The 25,985-nt window shown below is 37.5% G+C and overlaps 1 protein-coding gene across 6 annotated transcripts in view; it reads right to left on the reverse strand.

Moving 5' to 3' along the window:
• DROSHA (drosha ribonuclease III) overlaps positions 1-25,985 on the reverse strand; it is a 104,018-nt gene that overhangs the window by 37,196 nt on the left and 40,837 nt on the right. For 5 of the 6 annotated variants that reach the window (XM_064479775.1, XM_064479770.1, XM_064479773.1 and 2 more), the window contains 7 exons: positions 18,966-19,135; positions 14,557-14,681; positions 12,804-12,903; positions 11,240-11,347; positions 5,752-5,859; positions 5,108-5,246; positions 4,698-4,758 (listed from right to left, as the gene is read on the reverse strand). In XM_064479775.1, coding sequence (XP_064335845.1) covers positions 4,698-4,758; positions 5,108-5,246; positions 5,752-5,859; positions 11,240-11,347; positions 12,804-12,903; positions 14,557-14,681; positions 18,966-19,135 — 811 coding nt within the window. The remainder of the gene's footprint in view (positions 1-4,697; positions 4,759-5,107; positions 5,247-5,751; positions 5,860-11,239; positions 11,348-12,803; positions 12,904-14,556; positions 14,682-18,965; positions 19,136-25,985) is intronic. The other variant, XM_064479764.1, reaches the window with a different exon arrangement.

Below are 25,985 nucleotides of genomic sequence, written 5' to 3' on the forward strand. Positions count from 1 at the left end.
TCCACTTGACGGCACCTTAAGTCTATTAAGACAGATGCAGGGAAGAGTGATCTGCCTAGAAAAGTGACCTGGGGCCAAGTCATGGGGGCTGGGATCGCCAGGTGAGGACATTCAGACCTATTCAGTAGCTGACAAGATGTCACAGAAAGCTTTCAAGCAGGTTACAGCTCAGAACTAGAGAAACTGCTCCATAAATAGCAAGATGGCTGCCTACAGTGGCATCTGAAGGGAGGCCCGGCAGAATGCGGTACTAATTGTACTGCAGGAGGGGCAGGGCTGGGACAAGGTGTTTTCAGGAGGACCAGGAGAAGAATTCCAACAAGAGCCTCTCCTCTCGGCCCTCTCCCCGACCCGTCCTGCTCCTGCACTTTCAGTGTCAGACACACATTCCCCAGATAATCCACTAGCATGCTGGCTTTTCTTTTTTCAAGCCTAAAATTCTGAGCAAGCTTGCTTGGGAGATACAACCAGTGACACTTGATAGTGTTCATTTCAAAGATATACAAACACTTCCAAGCAGCAGAGACTACTGCATCCCACTTTGTAATGGCAAACTAAGAAACAAACAGGGGAGAGGGCAAATCATTTCAAGTGAACTCAATTATTCAAGAGCACAGTATATAACTGACCTATAATGCCTAAACAACCACCACAGCTCTCCTTGGCCCCACAGCAGTCTGGTGTATATGTTTTGGTTTTGACCTTCACTGAAGCACTTTGCAGTCTCCCTCATATTAAGTTATTTACGTTTATGGCACCCACCTCAGGGAGTCACACCTCCTGGTGAGTGAGAGCTTTGTCCTACTTGCCTTTGGATTTCCTTAAAAATGCTAACAAACTGCCTCAAACTCAAAAGGCACTGAATAAATTTCTGTTGAGTTAAATCTGTCTGAAGCATCTCTTCAGTACTGCTCCCAGGCTGTGCACGGCTGGGGCTACCAGACCCTAGCAGCCAAGCAGCTTCCAGCCTAGGCCGCCATGGCTAGGGGGCTCTTTCGGAACAGAAACTTTGTGGTCGACTCTGCATCAGCAAAAAGATCAGACACACAGCAAGAGACTCTCAGCACAAGCAGCAGAGGACAAAAGTCAAAGGGCAAGGGAGGTCATTTATTTATTCTCTATCAATGCTGTCATCTTCAAAATGGTAAATTCAGAAAGAACACGGTTTCTCAGTGATCATTCCCTTACAATGGTAAGAATGCTCTTTGTAACAGAGCAAAAGAAAACATGAACCATGAGGTTTAAACAATGCTATCAAAAGATATAATTTACATACCAACAACTGTGGTTGGGGTAGACAAGACAGAGATCACTTAAACTCATGCTTTCATCATTGAAAAGGACGTATCTGCGGCGTGTGCAGCCTTGCTGAAGGGGCTGCAGGGGACCCAGGGTTCCACTTATTAAAATACAGAACTGGCCATCTGGAGACTCCACAATATAGCAGAGTAAAATGAAACCATGGCCACACTATCCCTGAGGGTGTGATTAAGGCTCCTCTAATTAGACAGTTCTTTTCTGATCTGAGACTCTCAAAGAACACAGTAGTGAGGTGTGTGATCATCTTCAAACTGGAATTATAAAGTTGCCTCCTGCCTTTCCTCTTCCTCTTGATTGAAGAGGAAAGACAGTTTTGGTTCATGATAACCTCAAAAGAGAGCAACCTCAAGGCAAGCCTATTTGAAAAGAGAGGTGACGTATGAGGACAAAGGTAGAAAAGGAAGCTGTGTTGGCTTGGCCGGGCACTCTCCTGGCTGTGGCGGCCAGCCAGCTGCTGCAGCAGCTGTCTTGAGTCTCCATCACTTCTCACCCTAGTCTACCCATCTTTCATCCACCTATGTCTGGATCCCAGGAGGGGCAAGCCCAGCTAGTCCACTTTTCAATGCCCTATTTTAAAAAGACAGCCGACCTCAAGCAATCTCCTCTACTGGCTTTCAAAATAGAGCGTGTTGTATTTCACACAGAGACGAGCCTTCAGAGAGCAACTTCAGAGCCTCATCAGCCAGTAGGCATTTCTTTCTATTCAGTTTTCCAGTTTATATAGTTTATATAGACCTGGCCCACTTCCTTCCCAGATTTGCCAGGGGCTCAAGGCCATACAGAACAGAGAACATTAATATATGACAGTATCTTTTAAAATCAGGAAATAAAATAAGGAAAGCTAACATATAAAGTTTCCCAACCCATTATATAAGGCCAGTAGTATCCTAACCATGAAACCAGACAAAGAATCACAGGAGAGGAAAACTACAGACCAATATCACTTATGAAAAGAGACATAAAAATCCTCAACACAATACTAGCAAACTAAATTCATAGCATATAAAGAGGATTATATACCATGATCAAGTGGGATGTATCCCAGGAAAGCAAAGTTGGTTTAACACCCAAAAATCAATTAATGCAATATACCATGTGAATAGAATAAATGAAAAACACACATGACCATCTCAACAGATGCAGAAAAAGCATTTAACACTTTCATGACAAAAATATTCAACAGACTAGGAATAGAAGGGAACTTCCTCAACCTGATAAAAGGAACCTATGAGAAACCCACAGCTAACATCATACACAACAGAAAAAAAAAATGTTTTCCCCTTAAGATTAGGAAGAAGACAAGGATCCTCTCTCACCACTGTTATTCAATATTGTACTGGAGACTAGCCAGGGCAACTAGACTAAGAAAATGAAATAAAAGGCATCCAGACTGGAAAGAAAAAAGTAAAACTAACTTTGTTTACAGGCGAAATGATCATATATATAGAAAATCCTAAGGAACCCACTAAAAAAACTATTGGAGCTAACAAATGATCTCATCAAGTTTGCACAATACAAGATCAATAATCAAAAATCAATTGTATTTCCATATGCTTACAATGAACAATCCAAAAATAAAATTAAGAAAAGAATTTCATTTATAATAGTGTAGAAAAGAATAAAATATTTAGGAATAAATTTAACAAAAGATATATAAAATGTATACTCTGAAGACTAAAAACCATTATTAAGAAATTAAAGACAACAAATAAAAAACAAAGATATCTAATGTTCAGGGACAGACAACTTAATATTAAGCCAGAGACAATACTGAGATGGCAATCACTCACAAACTGACCTAAAGTTCAACACAATCCCTATCAAAATCCCAAATAGCTTCTTTGCAAAAATGGATAAGCTAATTCAAAAATTCATATGCAAGTGTAATAGATCTAGAATAGCCAAAACAATCTTGGAAAAAAAGGAGAAAGTTGGAGAGGAGATCTTGCATTTCTGGATTTCAAAACTTACTACAAAGCTATAGTAATCCAGACAGTGTGGCATAAGGATCAATATATAGATCAATGGAACAGAACTAAGAATCCAAAAATAAATCCTAAAATATACTGTTAGTTGATTTTCAACAAGATGATTTAGTGGTGAAAGATAAGACTTTTCAAGAAATGGTGCTGAGACAACTAGATATCCACAAGCAACAGAAAGCAGCTGGACTCCTATGTCATACATACCACATAGAAATATTCACTCAGAAGAGACCAAAGATCTAAATGTGAGAGAAAAAAATCCATAAAGCTCTTTAAAAAAATGAATGCAAATCTCTGTGACTTTAGATGAGGCAATGGTTTCTTAGACATGACACCAAAAGCATAAACAACAAAATTTATCTGTTACTCGGAATTCATTGAAACTTTGTGCTTCATTAAGAGAGTGAAAAGACAATCCACAGAATGATAAAAAAATGTTCACAAGTCATGTATCTGATAAAGGACTTGTATCTGGAATATACAAAAAATGATTACAACTCAATAATAAAAAATAACCCAATTGAAAATGGGAAAAGGATCTGAACAGATGTTTCTCCAAAGATAAACAAATGGCCCAGAAGCACGTGAAAAAACGCTCTACATCATTAGCCAACAGGGAAATACAAATAAAGCCACAATGAGATAACACTTCATACCCACCAGGATGCCTAGATTCAAAAAGACAGATGATAACAAGTGTGGGGAGAGATGTGAAGAAATCAGAACCATCACCCGATGCTGCTGGAAATATAAAATGGTGCAGCCACTTTGGAAACAGTGTGGCAGTTCCTTAAAGGAAAGGTGAAACAGAGCTACCATATCACCTAGAAATTTCACTCCCAGGTATACATACACCCAAGAAAAATCAAAACATGTCCATATAAAAACCTGTATGTAAGTAAGTACTCACAGCAACATTGTTCGTAATAGCCAAAAAGTAGAAGCAACAAATGGTCAATTAATGACTGGATAAGTGAAACATGGGATACCCACACTGCAGCATACTAATCGGCAATAAAAAGAAATGAAGTACTGACATATATTGGAACATGAATAAATATTTTAAACATTACGTAAAGTAAAATAAGCCAGTCACAAAGGACCACATACTGTTTGATATCATTTATACAAAATGTTCAGAATACACAAATCCACAAAGATTGAAAGTAGACTGAAAGAAGACTGGTGGTTGCCCGGGGCTGGGCAAACTGAAGGAAGTGGGGAATACGGGGTTTCTTTTTAGGATGATGAAAATGCTCTATAATTAGCAGTGGTCATGGCTGCATATTTTGTAAACATACAAAAACCAGCAAAGTGTGTATTTTAAATGGGTAAGTTGTATGGTATGTGAATTATATCTCAACAAAGCTATTATAAAAAAGCCTACTTTACCTTGAGGGAGTTGGGTCATCTTGGCCAAGGCGTGACATAATATTTATTAAGGTGTTAATTCCTATTTAAAAAAAAAAATCATAAGTAAATACTGTTAGAAGCATTCTAGGACCATCATATGACATGCAGAAAGAAAATTATCTATCTCACTCTAATCTGATTTTAAAAGGTTTAATATCTGCATGTCTACAGCTTAGTTACTTAAAACCCTTGACCGGAGAAATAAATTTTTCCAAAAATTTTATCCACTTTTATCAAAATGCTCTGTTCAAAGTAAATGTTATTACGTATGGGTCAGGAAGCACTAAAGAATGAGAGAATGAAACCATCACCAGGGAACCATTTCTGGTGGGGATTTAATTTACAATAGGGCACAAAGAACAAAACACGAGAGTGGAATCCAAACATACCTTTTTTCCGCATGTGCATGTGATGAACTTTTCTATCTCCATATTTGGGTTGCCGAATTCCACAGTTAGACAAAGAATTCCTGGCGTGATCGGGATTCATCCCAAAATTTAAGTGATGACTTGGATGAGTCATGGCCAGCTAAAATTTCAGTGAAATAAGTTCAGTCTTAAAAACTTAGCATAGAAGCACCATCTTTATATCATCTCAAATGAAACAGGAAAGAGATCTGCTTATCCAGTCAAATTTTAAGCCCCACTCTTTCCATCTTATTTCCTCCAATGTCAAATTTCCAGAGCTTTGGGGCAAGCTCGATTCTACAAACAAACCTAAAAATCCATGTCTTTCAGAGAAGAATTAGAATACTCAGCACCTGGAAAGAAGAGTCATAAAGGAGAAGAGCTGAAAGAAGGGTCAGGTTTGACAGGCAGATTTTAGCTTCAGTCTGTTTCTTTAGGGACAGCCTCAAAAAAAGTGAGAAAAAGGGCTTGAAAGAGGCAATCAGAGTAGAGTAATGGAGAGAGCTGTTTCTAAATGTCCTCATCATCTCCCAAAATGGAGAATCTCAATGCTCCATTTGTAACCTGCAAGATAGAATTACTCCTATCTTGTTATTATATGCAATGTACAGGAGAGTAATTCTTACCTGTAACAGACAACGATCTTGGAAAGTATATCCTATCAACTTGTCCAGATGCATTAGGCATTGGTGGTAGCGAATATGATGGGTCAAAACAGGCAGCATCATTGCATGCTAGGAAAAAAAAATATTTCAGTATTTTTAACTCTATAAAAACTTACAAGAACAGTTCATTTATCTTGTAACAAACAAGAACCACTGTCACATCCCAAATTCCATCTCACAGTCTTGAAACACTTTACTGGCTGCATGGCATCCTGGCAAATCCTCTACAAGGAATGATGGACTATGGCTGTTAAAGGTATGGTCTCTGGAACCAGAATGCCTGGGTCCAAATCCTGCTCATTCACTCATTTCTCGTGGGACTCGGGGCAAATTATTTAACCTCTCTATTTCTGTTTCCTCACCTGTAAATGAGGACAATCAGTGTAGCTACTTTCAAAGACAGTTAAAAGTGTTAAATAAGTAAATATAAAAAGCTGCTGAGAACAAGGCCCATCAGCCCCCATTCAAGTAGGAATAGCCCTGCTTCATCCCTACTCAGCAGCGTAGCCTCTAAGGAAGTCATAAGACTTTCTGTGCCTCCTTGTCTATCTTTAATTCTAAGGGAAAAGATTAAAACTAACAAATTCTGAAACTTTGTCAGGGTCAAGACACTTCTGAGAATCGAAGGAAAATGACTCTTTCCCCAGAAAGACGCCTATGTGTACAAACATGCAAAAATTGTATGGGATTTCAATGGGTTTACAGACCTCTAAAGCCCATCTCTATTGTGGGACAGGTAAGAACTTCTCAGCCAGATGATCTCAAAAGGCCATTCTAGGTTTAACACTCAATCTAACATTAAGAGAACAACTTTTATAAAATCGCCAGTATAGTTAAGTCACCTGAGGAAATGGAACTTTTATTTTTGTTTCAATCACTTTTCATTTGGCTATAGATTCCTTATTGGGAGATGGTTTCATAGAAAGCATATCTTTTTCTTTTCTTTCTTTCTTTTTTTTAAATAAAATTTCTCCAGAACCCAAGGGAATAAAGGAGTCATTTTTATTCAACAGAACCTGGAGGATGGGCACAGCCCACAGAATGACTGACATACGCTTTATACCATTTTAGTCTTTGAAGTATTTTAAGCTGGAATTATTTAAAAATACATGATAATGGATTGGCTTCAAACTACAGAAATCAGTTTCCTGTATTAACTCATGAAAAAAGATCAGTTCTCCCAAATAGGATCTCTAATCAACAGCAAGTCTTTCCTTTCAGTTCAATTCAATAAATACATGCTGAGCACTTCCCTGTGCAAAGTTTACAATAGTTGTGGAAAAGAAAAAAATATGAAAACACTTTTTTTTTGTCCCCAAGGGCTTCCCAGAGATATGCCATTAAGATCTGAATTACTGGCATTGTTTCCCCTTTGTTTTTATAAGTGCTGTATTAAAAAACACAATAATATGGAAATAAAGTGTGCGGCCAAAGTATAATACAGTTTTCCAGGCATTTCAGCTGCAGGGGACTCAAGGATGTTGATGCTAAAAACTCAAGGAGGATGGATCGTGAAGACTATGCAGTGTAACTATCTTTCTGAAGTATGAATTCAAACTGGTGAATTGTTTTTTAATACCTTCAGTGAGGGATGAATCATTACCTGTTAAGAAAATAACACCCTCTTTAGAATACTCTATTAAAAAATTATTAAGTCCAAATCTGTCTCTTTGGAGGTTTGCCCCTTTGAATTTAGTTCTATCCCAAACAAAATGCATTTAATGGCAAAGTCCTTGTATTTTCTCTTAACTAACCTGAATTTCTTTCCTTGAACCTTTACTCATGTGAAACAGCAGTGAGCCTTTCACCACTTCCTCTAAACTTACTCCAAATAGAGCCAGTTTCTCTCTCCAACTAAGCCTGTTTCTTGTGAACGCACAGAAAGGTACATGTGACCCCCGTCCATCCTGTATCCCTGACAGACAAGGCGCAATGTTATCTACAAGATGGTTATAATCTCCAGCTCAGTTTTTTAAACGATCAATCTTTGCAATGCTGAAATACACACAATCACTGAGCATCTCCCCACCACACTCCCATTCATGCCCAGAAACTGCTTTCATTTTTAAAAGCTCCTCTGGAAGACTGTGAGGAAATGGCAGTGGGCAGTGTGCAGGTTTTAAATCTATACAAGTTCTCCATTAAAAACAGAACCACCAGAATAGCAAAATAGACCTGTGAATATAGGCATAAAAACTAGATGACAAGGTATCCCCAGCAAGGCCAAAATAAGTGTGGGTGAAGACAGGACCTGTGTGGTCCTAGCAGGGAGGAAAGACAGGAGAGCAGCAGGGCTTCTGATGGAACGGCGGCCCTGAGAACAGAAGAGCCCCAAACTAACATGTATTCCCTGGAACCGTGACCCAAGCTGGAGAGGGCTCTGCACAACCCAACTCACTGGTGAGTATAAGCGGACAGGCTAACAGTGTGGGAGAAGCCTGAGTCCTAAAAATGCTCAAAATTAAAAACTGAAGTTCCCTTCCAGGGTACAACCTCAGTGTAAAGGAAGTGCTGGGAGTAAAAGCCCCATTTAGCAGGAGAGAAACAACAAAGGGCAAAAGAAAGAGAAAGTCCAGATAAAAGTAGGGGAACAAAACAGAGGGAGCAGATTTCAGATATTAATTAGCCAGTCTTTTAGCACTTTACAAAAAAAAAAAAAAAAAAAACAAAAAACAGGAGAGGTAAAGTACAGATACTGTAGTCACGTTAGCTTTTTCCTCCCCTGAGTCATAATTCTGAATTTTTTAGCCTCAGTTTCAGGTTTTGATTCCTGCTTTTGCTTCCATATTACCCAGAATTCACTCTAACAAGCAGCCACACCAAGAAAATCTTTCAACAGTTCCTCTAAACAGGGTTCAAGTCTGCATTTAGCTCACATGTAATTAAGGTTACAAGACCTCCCCTAGGTTTTCATTCTTCCTAACATTGGCTGGGGGATCAGGTAGAACTCCCTCATCTCATAACAACCCTTGGTTAACTTCTCTGGTTGGGGAATTACACTTCCAGAGTGAGACGCTGGTACTTAGGTTGCTCTGCCTTAGATTCATCACAACAGTTTTCTCTCTAGTGGCAGCCAGACAGCATCACAAGGCTTTTGTCAGTAACCCACTAGCAATTATTATTAATGAAAAGTAGGTTCTGTATCAATGAACAATCAAAGAAAGGGGACTCCTCCCTGCCCCAACTCAAGGATTTCAGAGAAGCAATCGGTCTTTTTCCTTTAAAATTAAGTGTGAGTCTATTTTTTCATAGGCTTCAGGGTTATTCAAAGAATTCAGTGTATAATTTCATTTAACTACTGTTTCCCAATCAGATTCCTATTCTTCATTACCAAATGTACTAAATGCATTTATTTTGAATGTTTTAAATTGCATTATTACATGCCACCTGCCATCTTATTTGAGGAACATACACAAAAGAAAACATTTATTTTGGGATTTATTCTGGGATAAGAAATGAAATATAGTTACAAGCCAATATGACAAGTAAAAAATAGGAGGACTGGAGAATAGAACCATGGCTTCTAATCAGATGGCAGTTGTCCTTGGAAGAGGAGATGTCCTCCAGATGGAGGAACCATGATTAGATCAAGCATGCACATTTGCAGGAGTTTTAATCAGGTCCATTTTCTCCAAGCAGCTACTAAAGGAAGTGATTGAGTGTTTCTGCCTACCGACCCCAAAGCAGAATGTAAAATGTAACGTACGGAGTGAGAGAAGATAACCTAGTCCTCAAGCTGCTTCCAATCCAGCTGAGGAGCCAGATTGAGACACTTGTGACACGGCTGGAGGACATAAAACTGCAGGGGAACACACTGCTCAGCACCCCTATTTGTTTTACTGAAAGAAAGGAAAGAAAGAACTCAATGCTTCAAAAAAACTGGGCTCAGCAGAACAAAACTGCCTTCGGACTGCTACCCAGCGTGGGATAGCAGGGCTCTCCCTCCATGCCCACCACTCACCAATCAATCAGTGGTTTTTTTGTCTTTTTACAAATTAGGGCTCCACAGGGTTTTGTTTAAAAAAAACGAAACAAAAACAAAAACTTCAAAGTTAACCCAAAACGCAAGTTTAAAAACCACTAAACTAGATGAACTCTAAGGTCCTTTCCAGTTCTTCATTCTTTACGATTTTATGATCTCTTAAACAATCAACTCTGACTTATCACTGAGATCACTAGATTTGGAGCAGACTCCACTCAGAACTTGTTCTTACGATGTCTTCAGAAATTTCTTATGTTGGTGTTGTGGTGCTGTGTTGGTTTTGGAGAAACACTAGCAAACAAAAAAACCTGGGTGATACAGCTCAAAGTGACTCTGAGAAAGAATCAATGGAAGTAAGTACTTAAGTAAGTACATTCACTTCTGAAAGTACAGTAAAAAATAAAAAGGTCAATTGGCAAAATAACTGAGGACTTGGTGGATGTAATGGCTACACTGCAGATAATTATTTTCAAACTATCTGGCAATACTGCATCAATTGCAGTTCATCTTAACACAAAAACATTTAGCTTCACATGGTAAATGAATTACACAGCAATACCTTTAACGATAGGATTAAATTCCATTGTTCAATACGATAATTAAATGCCAACACTGATTTTTCTTAAAAACTCTTTATGATGAAATGAATACCTAAGGATGTCTGAACTTACAATACCTGCTACGATCAAAACAGGTAAGTGGAAGCCTGGAAGTATTCTTCCAAATGGCTGAACACAGCAAATTGCGTTACCTGACTCCAGCCTGTGTACTCATTTGCTTTACTGTAATTCCCATGGAACACAACCAGTATCAATCATAACCAGAGAACCAAGTGAAGAGTCAGAGAATATGCTGGGTTTTGGGACATCCCTAATCTGGTAAAAATTCCCCTCTTAAGGAAAACAAAATACTCATTAGTGAACCTGTTATATATAGTTGAAATGTTCCTCTAATAAGTTCACCCAAAGAAAAACACTACTGTTTGGCTCAAATATGAAATTTATACTGTTTCTGTTCATTAATGCCTTTACGTCTCTGCAATATAAGTTTGAGTCATCAGTCTGGAAAGTTTGTACACACCGTCTTCAGGAGTCTGCCTGGAGAACAGCTGGAGTATCTCTTTTGACAGGGATTTACCCATGTGCTCAAATACCCAGGCAAATTTGAAGAGCAGACTTTCCTTTACTCAATGTGCAGAGACAGAATTGAGCATTGCTAAGTCAGGGCCTCCCACGCCCTCACCATGCACATGTGCACGTACACACACAGACAACTAGAAAAGACAACATGAAAACTGACACCAAAACAAAACCCAAATGATAGAAAACAATTTATGGTTGATGTTCCATTTAGCGACAATGTAGTATGTTCTGCAGAAACTTCTCAGAATTAGGAAAACTTCAGTGCCAGATGCCTTTTAAAGGAAGAGATGTCTGGATATAATTGTGTTCTCAGAAGTGTCATCACCTGACAGACATCAGAACGGATGCCAGTTTTCCAGAATCCTTGGCTACTCAGCTCCACTGTTACTTCTCGTCTCATGGTATTCTTCTGTCGTATTTTTTGGAGCGCTTCCTAGAAAAGAATGCATTATGATGAATAGCCTGACAATTCTAAAGCAATAGCAAGCCAAACATCAAGCATTAGTAAATAAACTAGATTCATTCAATATTACATTCAGGTAGTCAAACCTCTTCATGACAAATTACATTTTTTAAAAATGAAGGCCAGGATGCTCAAAGCCTTAGTTATAAGCCAGTCTTTCCTGGTAATGGATAAGAAAAAGATCTAAACCAAATTGACCATTCTGGTGAGTTCTAACAAAAAATGCCCTTTTACTGAAAAAAAGACAAAATGTGGCATTTGGAATTGAAATCAGCATGGAAGAATTATATTTGTATCAAGCTTTATGTTAAGCATTTATATCTAAGAATGAGAATCAGTAAATTAACCAGCAGCCCACATAACTCTAAAAGTTGCCTTCTAATTTACAAACCCTTACAAAAATTCTTTCAGCAAGGGTACATTTTATTAGAAAAAAGACAATGATCCAAAACTTGTGCAAGATATAAATAGGAACTGACTCTTCCCTTTTACCATCATCCTTCAAATAATTAATGATAAAAAAACATTATACTGTGTGCTGATTCAGTAAAAACCTCATAGGAATTCATAATAACAACAGGAACAGCCACCACCACCACCACTATTAAGTTCCTACTACAGGTCAAACACCACCAGAGGGAAGTTAAATAGAGTATTTCAAAGTCCACACAACCATTTTTTCCCTGGGTGCACCAAGAGAGGGACATTTCAGTCAGCCTCTCTCAGCCTGGGTTCCCTCCTTTATGATGAAGCTTGAGTCACAGAAAGTGACAAGGCCAGAATTCACCTTCCCAGCTTCAAAACTGTGTTTACACTACCGCAGCAGAATAATACCTCACTGAGACAAAATCTATCTTGATACCAAATCCATTTACTCTTTTTTAAAATTGAAGTATAGTCAATTACAATGTGTTAATCTCTGGTGTACAGCCCGAATCCATTTACTCTTAAAATTAAAACTAAAACATAAATGATCTTGGAATGCAAGGATAATATTGTCCATTAATAAAGAAACATGGAATTTGGGATCTAAAACCTAACAAAGTAAGTTCACTGTACTAAAGTAACAGATATACAGAAGACAATCTTTTACAACCTCAAGATAAAGAAATCTGAGTAAGACTCAAAGTGGTACTATGTGCAGTCTAATTAATGATAAAAGGCTGATTGAGCAAGTTTTGAACTTTAATTTCTAGAGAAGCTTTATTCATTCCCAATTTCCATTTAAATACTGGCCTTTTTATGGGGAAAATGGTCTCTTAAATACTGAAAAAGGAAAAAAAATCAATCAGCATACTAATGCGAGGAGGGGAGTAAAGTATGATTTTTTTAAAGCATTTTTCTACAGGTGTGGTGTAATAACAATATCAAAATAAACCTGACACACATCACCATTAGTTACAGAAGATCAGGGTCCGATACCAACCTCCCTCTGTGCCAGCTTCTGCTTGTCAGTTTGTTTGACTTTGGGACTATTTGCTAGGAGGTGGCGAAGCTTCACATAACTCTTCCACAGTTTCTGGTACCTAAGGAAAAGGACAGGCAGACATCTCAGAAAAAAAGAAGGCGAGTCTAAAGTGCAGTAAAGCCAAGTGTTCTAACAGGCCTGCTCAGTCATAAACTGCACCCTTGTGAATATCCTTACTGGCAGCAGACCTTCATTCTGAGGAAGGACATGATTTGGTGATTGAGGAGCAGGATGACCAAGAGTCATCTGGAACCTAGTTACTAAAGCTGATTATGACTTACTCGGATTGAAAATGAGGTGTCACTATACAGATGTATCTCTCTGGGAAAAAATTCCAAGGGAGACACACAAAAACCAATAGAAATGTGTGGTTTCACACCACTACCTCTTTGAAAGTAATATATTTTACTTAAATATGTACTTTCTGGTGTTTGTGGAAAGAATGACCCCTGACTTAATAAGGATATTGCCAGTCTCTGACCTGCCTTCACTGAAAGTAAAAGTTGGAGAGTGTTAGGAAGGAGAATCCCCTTTGTGACAATACCCACACTACACAGCTACGTTCATCCATTTTTCCACTGGGGAGGACAAAAGACAAATGAAGTACACTGATAAGTGTATATATACCATGACAAAAATAAGCATATTTGTAGCCAAATATGTGATAACCTGGATCAGTCTAAAGAGTACAGTTAAAGCATCATGGGAATGAAGAGAATATCCAGTCTTGCATCAATTCACACTCCTGCCACCTGAGAGTCCACAAGAGCCTAATCACATTCTACTAACACTTTTCTGACAAGGAGGGGCTTGCCAAAGATTTCTCTGTCATAGTGAAGCTGCTCCTTTCTCAGCCTTATCTGGGTCTCTCCTTTTTGATAATATTTTTTTAGAGAATGGAGGAAGAAAGAAGTACTTACACAGTGCCTGGTTCACTGCTTCATACTTTTATCCAAAGAGGGGAAAAAAAAGAACAGAACCCTTTAGCCTCTTCTAATATATCAGCCAGAATTGGATTTATGAATTGAAAATCTCCCATGCCCTTTTCTCCCATTATGAATCCTTTAAAAAAGCTAAATCAGGAAACTGTCTGTTTGTTTAATGAGGTAGAAAATCCAAACACTCCTGAAGAATATAACAGTACTATTTCCATTCCCACACATCTTCATTTTCTCCCAGCAAAACACTAGCATGCCAGTCGGAAAAACCCAAATGTGGAAAATAACATCAATTCTAAGAGTCAGAAGTCATGGCTTCTCCTTCCAATACAACCTTGTCTTTACATGGGATGTTGAGATCTTACTAAGATGCCCCCAAAATAGAATTCTGCCTAAATGTGGCAGTGCTAGGAACCAACGTGGTATTACCCTCCTCTAGAGGGCACTGAAAAAAATAAAAAATACTAATAAGTACTATAATGATAAATAAGGGAAAAGTTCCTTAAAGGTTAAAAACATATAGGACTCATGTTGACCAAGACTGCCAAGGATAATCTATTGAATCATAATTTCCTGCAGTCAAACATGTAGAAAAAATAATTCCTCAGGAGCTACCAAAACTTGTTTCATTTGGTAACCTAAGTTTGGAAACAGGGCTCATTTCAGGTCTTAATTTTTAAAAAGGAAAACATCCACTAAAGGGTATTCCTCTGCTAATTCAGCTGTTAGTAGAAGGTGAAATTGGCTAAGACAAACACTGAGAAATATCTTACTGTGGGTCTCCAGCATAACTCAACTGTGCAGGGCGTATCCCAAAGTGGACAATAATCGGAAAAGTAATCACATCGGGGTTGAACTGTTCACGATCCAGTTGATCGATGCGGACAGAGCTTGGTTTCTACAGAGGAAAATCAAAGCCATTTATTCCCATAAGAAGTCTTTAAGTATTGACTTTAACCTAAGTAGGAAAGAAATTAATCGGATTTTTTTTCTAGGAAAGCCTCATCCCCAAAGGGAAAATGTCATTTAAAACCCTTTAATCATAGCAGCTATACTATATAAAAACTATAATGTCATCCCTGTAAATGAGTCTGTGCCATTTGGCATAATGAACAATGATTTTGTCCTTTTTTGCCATCCCCTAGAAACCTTTAAAAATTAAATTTTTGAAAGGACACCTAGTCAGGTATAACTCTTCCATAACCTCTCCAAAGGCACAGAGGAAGTATTCCGCATGACTAGAAAGAGATGTGCTGGCTTATTTGGCTTTAATTTCCCATTTCAAATGAATAGCTTATTTCTACTCAAGATGCACAGATAGATGCCTCTAAAATTATTTCTTCCATTAGTTCTCTGTGTAGCTTATATATTCCTTTAATTCCACACCTTTAAATTAAAAGGTATGATGGTACAAAGACCAAATAGTTAAGCTTCTCTTAATATGTCCATGTAGGCCATTTTTAAATTTTAAGAGAGCCTCATAAGTTTTTTTACCCCCAGGTCTAGTAAAAAAAGAAATGGATGGCTGGTTCCTTCTTAAGTTCCTAAAGTATTAGGAACTATTTGTAAAATACTTTCCATCCTGAAAGCTTAAGTTCATGAAGACAGTAAAGTCACGGAGAGAACGTTTTAGCTGCCTCCTTGCTTATATTCAATGTTCAGGGCAGCCCCAACTTAGAAACTGAACTCTTCCTAGGGGATTGTGGGGCTCTCTGGCTCAGCTGCTTTATAGCCAAACGCTACAGAACTGATCTCCATGGGGCCACCAAGCTTCATTCTGTTGCCCAGCAGCTATGCCCAACAATGAGAGTTTGGTTGGTGGCCTGGTTTCTCCAGGATACAGGGGTTTCAATGCTGAAACTGGGAAAGCCCCCAGCAACTGGGACAAGCTGGTTACCCTACCCATAACTGCAGCCCTTGTCAGCCATCTGACAAATACAAGTAGGTGACAAAGTGACAAGGCTTGTGTAAATTCACCCGCATTAGTGAAAAAACAACTTAGACTTAAGGTTTTAAAGAATATTTCAATGTCATTTAACAACCAAAATTTTACTAGTTTCTTGAAAAGTTGACCTCTGCTCTCAAAATTAATAACTGGAGAAGATTTTGGTCACAGGTAACATAATATAAAAGTTTTTAAATGCCCATCAACAGTAGTAACATGCTATTTGGGTCTAAGAATTGTTTCCAGTATTTTATGCATCAAAGCCACAGAATACATTTTTAAAAGAGGAATTGCACCACTGAAAAAATGCTAGTGAGGTCTTCACGTTTTCAAGATTTTAAACACCATGCTATAGAATCAATAGAGGAAATATGATCTGAAATATCTCTAGTATCTCTAATGTATAGGAGGAGGGGGGATAAAATAAGTTCTAGACTTGGGCCACACTCTTTAATACCTATCATATCATTTTTGTAGATGAATAAAAAACATTTTTGCCAATCACCAATGTATTCCCCGGCAGAGGCAAAGTACCTAGGGAGGGAGATTAAGTTCTGCAGCAATAAGTACTTAATGTGACCACAATGGTTTGAAATCTGTAATAAATTCCTCAATATCCTTACCACTGGGCAATCTTTCAAAGCAAGTACTGCTGAGGATGAGATGTGATGCCACGTTTCCTCTGCCCTATTCTCAAAAGGATATAATGAAAGGATGTTTTCATGACACAGAGTTTTCAGGACATTTTCTTCCTTTAAAACTAAATACCAAACACTAAAAAAGAATTAACTTCAACATGACCCTAAGCTTGACACCCAAACTTAGCTTTCCTAATTTATTTCTGATTAATTTCCAACAGAAACTTTCCACCCTGACCAATCTGTGGTTTCCTCATTATCTTCCAAACTGGCCATATACCATCTCAAGTGTGTACATTCAATCATGCCAATAATTTATACTTGATTCCTTAAAGACCTCAGTAGAGTGTTTATGAAGCCTGGCAGCCTGGCCTAGTGATCTCACCTGAAACTACAAGCTTTCCTGACTGACTTTTTTACAGATTGGCCCATTGATTCAATAATTCATCACAGACTCCTTTCATATGGATATGCCATGTGTTTGCAGCTGGACAAGCATCATATATAATCTATATTCTTCACTAGCACCTGGCTCACGTAGCAGTCCCTCAGCAACTGAGCGGAATGATGAACATGGTAATGGAGCAAATACCTTCTATGCCACTGGCTCAAAAACAAGCAAGGAGTGAATCAGAAGCAACTGGGGATTTTTTTTGGAAACTATGGATCTTTGAGCCCCATTACCTGGAGTATATGGGATGGGGTTGATCAGGGCATTCTTATATTTTTATAAGCTGTCCAACTGTTCCTAGGATTTCAGGAAATTTAACCATGCCATGGAAGAAAGCCCCAGGGTGAGAGTGTTCCCAAAGTGTCCACAGAAAACCATGGGACTCTTTAAGCAGACCTACCAAGATGGAAAGGTATACCTCCCATCACCATCACCATCACCCCCACCCATCCTCTGATCCAACCATAAAACTGACAGAAGAAATGTAAATTTATGCAACTGTTTAAAGAAGAAAAATTAAATTCACAGTAATACTCTTACAGTGCTATGACTCGTATATTTCTTTTAAAATTAATTTAACAGTATTTATGTGGCTTAACCATGTAACAGTAAAAACTATGTGTTTTCAGTTTTTAATAAGTTTGTTTAAAAACATTTTTATTAAACACTTTCACTTTCTAGATTTAAAATAATCAATATTAGCTGAAATGCTTGATTTGCAAATAGCAACATTTTGTTTGTGCAGATGTTACTGTCATGCTACAAAAAGTTGATCCAGAGTTTTTATTTTTATGAATCAAGGCTATTAAACAATTTGTCAGCCTTTTTAAAACAACAGCTTTGTTTAAATAGATTACTTTGCTTCTCTACATAGATGTATTTTAATTCTCCACTTTTAGAAAACTTTATCCTGATAAGATGCCAAAATATATTTTATGAAACAACATACTTTAGAGAAAAAAATTTTAATATATAAAACAGCACGTTCTTCATTAGAGAAAACTAGTTATCTATTAATTCTCTGCTTTTGATTTTTATATTTTTATTTCAAAAGTTACCAATAGAAACCAATTTTTAAGCAAAAAAATTAAGAAACAAAATGAATGGGAAATATTTGTAATAATTATAGCAAAGAATCAATAAAAAAAGGACAAATGCCACAAAGGAAAATTAGACACAGGATATTAATAGGCCTAAATTATCAAAGAAAAACTTTAAAGGTGAATAAGCATTTAAAATATCAATTTTTGCTAGAAACCAAAATAAACAGAAAACTGAACTAAATAGTAGCTATTTTTTTCCCTACCAAATTGACCGTTTTTTTTAAACTAGTATAACCAGAACGAAGAAAGGGGCACTCTCAAACACTCCTGGTCAGAGTGCAAATTTTACAGCCCTCTGGAAGGCAACTTACCACATGTATCAAAAGCCTTTAAAATGTGCATACCAAAAGAAATTACATGGACACATTCAAAGATAAATACATATATATGTATGTACATTTATACACACATATACAAATTCAATGCAGAATTACTTGTTGTAACAAAAATCTGGAAGCAACTTAGGTGCCCAGGAATAGGGGGTTAAATAACTTAGGGGACTTTTTTTATTACACACCTAAAGAAATGTAAGACTAAGAAAAAATAATAACTTCGTGGTGGTTGTTCCCAGAGGAGGATAAGAAGGAAAAGGTCTAAATATTAATATTTAATAGTAATTTTGCTTCAAAAAATAAGGAATATATCTATTCTAAAGAGACTAGAAAAGTGAATAGGAGTGAATAGGAGAATGGAATTATGGATAATTTTTATTGTCTTCTTTGGGCCATTTTTCTATTTTCCTAATTTTCCATAGTGAAGATATATTACTTTAATACTCATAAAAAATCAGATCTGAACATATCTAAAAAATTCAAAATTCTTCATAATAAGTAGAATAAATTTATTAATCAGATAAACTGACTACTAAATATGCCTACCCTGTAATATTTTTCTCATTTACTAAGTATTTAAAGGAAAAAATTACTCAAAGGACAAGAAGCAATGAGTACTTAAAGCTTTTGAAACGTTCTGTTATTGTTTTTGTGAAACACTCAAACCGGAAATGAAGTTGATGCAGTCTGTGAGTGTTAACACCAGCACGTACCGTTCCAGGGTTGGTGACGATCATGCCCTTGCATTCTTCTGCATATTTCTGCCACTCAAGTTCCTCCCACTGAAGCATATTGGCAATCTCCTCTTCTGGAACCAGGGCTTTGCTACATCGTAACAAGTACAAGAGAATCTGGTGCATGGACAGCACTTCCTTTCCTCCATCTTAGGTGAGGGTGGAAAGAGAAGGGAAATAGGGCTACTCAATCAAGAGCCAATCATCCATCCAATAAGGAAAAACAAGACAATGAGGGGGAAAAAGAGCATTTATAAAGAGGTAATTTAGAATTTATACTGTTTAAACAGCTGCCAAATAATAGGAAAGTCATTTGTTTCATTGATGAACAGTGCTCATAAACCATCTCATTTACTGAAATGGCAACAACAACATTATAAATGATAAAAGGGTCCATTTGTGAGGTACGATTATAAAAAAGGTGCCTACCAAAATAAAATTAAAACCACCTAGCAGTTTATAATATATACAACCATGTTATGTCTTAAATATTTTATCATTCTTTCTACGGTAACAGACGAAAGCCCTCTGGAAGTGATGTTACTGTCTTAAGGAAATTCTAAGCTTTTATGAGATATCTATGGATGTTTTCAATAAGCTGTTGCGTTATGGTCTAATTTTTTGGTGCTAATGTGCTGCACCTGCCGTGATGAATAGAGCTAAAGAGGCTGTACTAATATCATGAAGATCATTATGGAGTTAGTACATGGAAAAAATACCAAGTAATCTGAGACCTACAGAAGCATTTATTACCAGGTATAGAGGATAAAAACAACAAAGAACATAATTAAAGTACCTTGGAAAAAGCCAATTAATCTGGTACTTGATGAACCAGACATTCATCTAATGTGGGCCTTAATTTTAAGCTTACAGGTTTCTGCCTTCTCTTTGGACTTAAGCTTTCTGATCAGCATGTTTGACCACCTGGAACGCCTTTTCTCTGCCTAGTTCCACCCAAAGGAAGGACAAGAGCCCTGAAGGTGTAGAGAACACTAACTACCCTCCCCAAGGCATGAGATATGCTAGGAACAAGCACCTCATGGAGAAACAAGAGGACCAAGATGGTTGAGATGAGTGGGCACAAATGAGAGGGTCCTATGTGTGCCAGAGGAGTTCATGGAACCCAAGGAATTTGGGATACTAGAAAATGGAAAAAGATAAGAGATTTTAATTTGAGTTGCTATTGGCTTAGGAGGCCTACACACCTGAGAGAGAAAATAGTAAGGATCTAAATTTCTTTTTAATCTGTGTTTTTCTGTCTCAGATGCTGCTCTGCCATTATATGGCACTGCTGCTACAGAGCTACTACAGGAATGCATTCATTCATTAATCTAAATATTCACTCATTCAACAAGTATTTTTTGAGCACCTATTATAGCAGACCCTGGAAACACAGTGGTGCTAAATAGCCAAAACCCCTTATATTCCACTGGAGGGAAAGAGACAGTAAAAAACAACTGCATAATAATAAATCAGAGATGAGTGCTATGAAGAAGGATCAAACTGGGCAACCATACATAAAAGGGTGGTCAGAAAAGGCATCTTTGAAGACGTGCTATGTGCAAGGACTTGAAAGAAGCAGAAGAACCCCATGCGGCTGCCTGGGAGAGGAGTGAAAACATAGCCAAAGCCCTAAGGTGAAGTGGGGATGGTGTGTTCCAGGAACTTCCAAGAGGCCAGTGTGGATGGAGTGAAGTGAGGAGGAAAGCGTGAGGGAGGCAGCAGGGAAGTAAGATCTTGCGAAGCTTTACAGAGCACAGTAAGAGCTCCAGATCTGACTCTCAGACAGGAGTGTGTTTTTTGCCATTACGCGACAGGCACTATGAGTGGTCCCATGTAGCAATTATACAAAAAACAAACAAACAAAAACATAAGCTCTATGTCCTCAAGAAGCAAGTAGGCTAATGATGATTAATCACAACAGTTCCTAGAGGAATCTCTGGAGATAACATTCTGAAAACAGAGTTCTCTAAATTAAAGATACTGAGTCTCTTAAAAAAAAATGTCCAAGAAGTGACAAAGAGGAGCCCCACGCAGCTATCTGGGAGAGAAGTGTACAAAGTACAATCAGCACACAAGAGGACATGTTCTAGTTACTATTCATATTATTGTTCACAGCAGAGAAATTGTTTTATGCCCCATTACTAAACATCTGCCTTAAACCCAAGAGTCACTTTTGATTAACAAACTTCCATGGTTAAGGGCATATTTCTTATAGTCTGTCTCAAAAGGCATTTCAATCCACCTGTGACATGTTTTCCTCAATCAGGGATGTTCCCCTCTTTGCTAAGGAGCCCAGCAAAGCCACAGTGCCTCCCTGTCGGTCACAGCCTATGGTGACCTCTGCTTCTGGTGGGCGGTGCGGTGAAGCGAGGGCTGAAGTAAGCAGGTGGACAAGAGAACTCTAAAGCCAGAGCATGCGCACATACACTGCACGTGTACACACACACACCGCAGCAGGATAAAGGAAACCTAGAGAGCCTTGAGAACTGCCACGCTGACCACATTCACTAGAACACAAGCAAAGGGTAAAATGGTATTTGGCTCATAATCTTTATGTTTAGTAAGATTACTCAAGAGGACTGTGGGTCTATAAGGCTATGTCAGGAGTCTAGGATATCGTAAGGAGGAGTAGTGTTGTTTTGCTGTAAGCATTAGAAAAAAGATTCAGATTTTATTTGGGGAGGCTGATGCATGGTGGAAGGAGCAAAGATATGCAACCCCAGGTGTACAAACTGGCACCGGAATCTCCCCACAAGCAGTTACAGATGTCTGACTTCAAATAAAAATGAAATGGACTAGGGATATTGAATTTAAAATGAAAAGACTAAAAAACTCAAAGAGCTACTGGGAGAGGGGAACACTTAAACCTACAAACCAAGGGCACTGCCCAATTCAGGAGAACACCTGCGAGATCAAGAAGGCAGGCCACCAAATGCTTATGAGAATGCCTCCACCCGGTTTGGGTGCAAAGCTGCTGATGAGGGAGGTGAGTTTTACAGTAGCATGGAACTAGAAATTTTTTTTAAAAAAAACATACACATATCATCAACTGCAAAGATGGTAATGCTGGAGGAGAAATTGTAAATCCATGTAGAAATCTGCTAAATATTTCAAATCACCACTAAAACCTAAAAAGATAGGTATTTACCAATGTGAAAAAGTAGAAACTCACGACAGATAACCTGGGGTAAAAGGCTTATCAAGGCGGGGGACTGTGGCACCTCAGGAGGTACTGGGGTGCAATCCTTATGGAAATACAGGGACAAGACTAGAGGGTCCTGCCAGCGCCTGCAGGGCAAGGGCTGTATCCTTCACACCCAGCCAGGCAAAAAAGACCCTCCATAAATATTTGTGGAATGACTTTTGAAGCAGATAAATAATGTGGCCACTTGCTCGCAGACGGTCATGAATTTACTAATGTTAATGAATTGGCTCTTTTGGTTTGTCTGCTTTGCTACATGTTTATGTTGGGGATTTATGGAACTATGTCACTGAGGGCTGGGAAGTAATTTTTATCTCGTTGGCTGAGATAAATAGGCCATGATATAAATGAGAAATTAGAGCGGGTAAGCTAAGGTTAGCAGGAATTCTGCCAGCACTGGGACTGGAACCGTGACAACGGCTCATTATTCGGAAAGAACTGGAGTTTGTGTTTCAGGGAATGAATCTGGACAGTCATTAATGAACTGACAGACTTTATAAACTCTTTCTTAGAGACCCAATTCTCTCAGTTTATATTGCTCGATTATTTATATGGTTATTTAGTGGGGGGGGGTACAATTTGTTAGGGAATTTCTGTTAAGAATATACTGGTTAAACGAGTATTTCTCAATAGTGTAATACTCATTTTTAAGAAATATAAAAATACCTTCCTCTTTCCCTGCATTAAGAGTAAGTATATAACTGCGTTACTACATCTCCTGTATATTCCTACCAAGACGCCTTTACATAATCTTAAGTTTTGAAAATTTGTATTAACAACACAGTATTTTCTAAAATTTCCAAATATAAAGTTATATTAAGATGCTACATCAATTGATGTTTTTTCCCAAACCACATTTGCCTCCTGGGAATTTTGATACACCCTCCCACCCTCTGGCCCTGTCAGACATACCTAAGAACTACTTCCCCAGAATGGGACAATTTCCAAAAATCAATCTGCTAGGTAGTTGATTTGCAAAATTGATTCAAGATTTTCAAAGCTTTACTACAGCAAAGATATAAGCAATGAATAGGCTTTCCCGTAAGTGCAGCCTTCCTATCTTGAATTATGCCCTGCCCCAGCCCCGGCTACAGTCAGGATAAAAGCTTAAACTAGCTCTAGGAGAGCTCCTATCATTTATATGGCTACCTAAGGTAGAGGCAGGGATAGGAAAGAAACAAAAATCTGAGGAAGCTCTTAAAATCTTAATAAACTGGTTGCTCTATGATTTGACTTCTGGTAAATTGACCTGCAATGAATAATCCTTGGTTTTAAACTATACATTTAACTTTGGATAAACTTATATAAAGCAACTGAGATAGCTCATATTATAATAAACTGACATAAATAAAATGCAAATTAGAATGAGAAGACCATGAAATACCTGAAATATATAAAAGCTGCTCATTCCCACAGGAGTTCAAGTAAGATGCAAATAAAAAACAATGAGATGACTTTTTACCTATCAGATGACTAGTAATATTCAGTGTTGGCAGATGTACAGAAAAAAGGTACTGTCAAAAGTGTTGGTTAGAACTACAAATTATGTTCTTCCTAGAGAGAACTTGGCCAACATCTTTCCAAATTTTAAAATGTGCATACTGTCTTAACAAATCATTTCTCTTCTAGAATTCTATCTCATAGAAACATCCACACAAATGCAAAAAGATAGATGTTTGTACAAGGCTGGTCCTAAAGTATTTATATGTAATGGGGGAAAAACAGAGACCTCCCAAATAGTCATCACAGAGGAACTGTCAGATAAGTTAACGAACATTCATAGTATGGAATGCCATGCAGCTGCTAAAGATTAAGGCACTGTATTTATACAGAGGATGTCTGAAATAGTTGAGCAAAAAGGTCAAGTTGTATAACATATTTAATAATGTTATCCCACTTAAAAGGAAAAAAGATAATTCTCTCTATACAGATTTACAAAAATTGAAATCAAACCATTTAGAGCACCTGCTCATTTTCACACATCTAGAAGGATGTGTTCACTTTTTTACTTTATACACTTTTATATTGTTTGTGTGTACACACACACACACATGGAGTCAACACAATTAAGGGCAAAGATAACACTTCAGTTCTGTGAAGAAAGACTGGCCTTTTCAATAAATGATGCCGGGTCAACTGGATATAATTGAAAATAATGAATCTTGACCCATATCTCATACCATTTGTAAAAACAAACTTGAGGCACATTATAGACCTAAATCTGTAGAAAATATAGGAGAGAATCTTGATGACCTTGGATGGGCAAAGATTACACAAACGAGATACAAAGAGCTCTAAGCATAAAGAAAAATTACGTAAATTGGACTACATTAAGAATTTCTGTTCATCAAAAATCACCAATAAGATGGTGAAAAAGCAATCACAGAGAAGGTACTTGCAATATATATATACAGACAAAGGACTCATATATAGTGCATATATATAAAATACCTACAAATAAATGAGAAAAAGGCAGACATAACCCAACAGAAAAATGAGCTAAAGACTTCAACAGAGGCACTTCAAAAGACAACATCCAAATGGTCAATTAATATATGAAATCGTGCTCCATTTCATTAACCACTAGGGAAGTGAAAATTAAAACCATAATATGATAATGTGATACCCCTGAATACTCATCATAATGGCTAACTTGAAAAAAAAAGAAAAATGCCAAGTGATGAAAATGTGAAATAACTTGAACTCTCATTTTTACTCCTGGTGGAACAGCAAAATGGTACAATCACTTTGGAAAACTGTTTGAAAGTATCTACAAAGCTTAATATAAACACATCCAGAATTTCCACTCCTAGGTACATATCTGCTATATAGAAAAGCATAAATGTACGCTCCCCAAAAGGCATGTGCAAGTGTTTGGTGAACACATGCATGCTATCTGAAAGAGCCAAAAAAGTGAAAATAACCAAATGTCCATGAATCACATTACATCTTAACTTAGTCATACCATATAATACTACACAGCAACGAGAATGAGCCAACTACAGTTAACTGTAACAAGTGTCTTGAAAACACATAATACAAAAGAAGACAAAAACAAAAAAGAATATGCAATCCTAGTTTTTATAATTTAAAAACAAATAAAACTAATACATAGGGTGTTTTCAAGTCAGAATAGAGGCTACCTTGAGGGGCTGGGTAGTGACTGGAAAGGGGATTTTGGATGCTGGTAATCTTGATCTGGGTGCTGAGTTTATGGTCATATTTATTCATTTTGTGAAAATTCATCCAGCCTTATATTTATGATACATCACTTCTCAGCATTTGCGTTCTACTTCAATCAAAGGTTTACTTTTTTAAAAATGAGAGACAATACCAAAGAATGTTTGAAAAGCACATTCCCTCTCATTAGTAACAAAATACATGAATATTTAACTAAGGGACTATTATGACCAATTTAAGTCAGTAAACAAGTATTTACCAAGTCCTTGCTATGTGCAAAGTAGTATGTTAGCACTGGTACAACAAGACAGACTGTTCATTCCTTAGCCTCATGGAGCTATAGTTGTAATTTAAAAAGGAAGGAAGGAAGGAAGGAAGGAAGGAAGCAAAGGAGGGAAGGTCCGAAATATGGAGAAGACTAATAATGGCATTTTTCATGGCAGCATAAACTGATGTGATTCTTTTGACAAGAAATTTGGCACTATATCGCTACATAACATGATCTTTAAAAATATACATCTGCTCAATGAATTATTAAAAATCAAGGTACAAAACATATATTAATTAGTATGATGACCATTATGTAAAAAAAGCTTATGCACAGAAAAAAATAA

This window comes from Camelus dromedarius, chromosome 3 (assembly GCF_036321535.1).
Source record: "Camelus dromedarius isolate mCamDro1 chromosome 3, mCamDro1.pat, whole genome shotgun sequence".
Lineage (NCBI taxonomy): Eukaryota > Metazoa > Chordata > Mammalia > Artiodactyla > Camelidae > Camelus > Camelus dromedarius.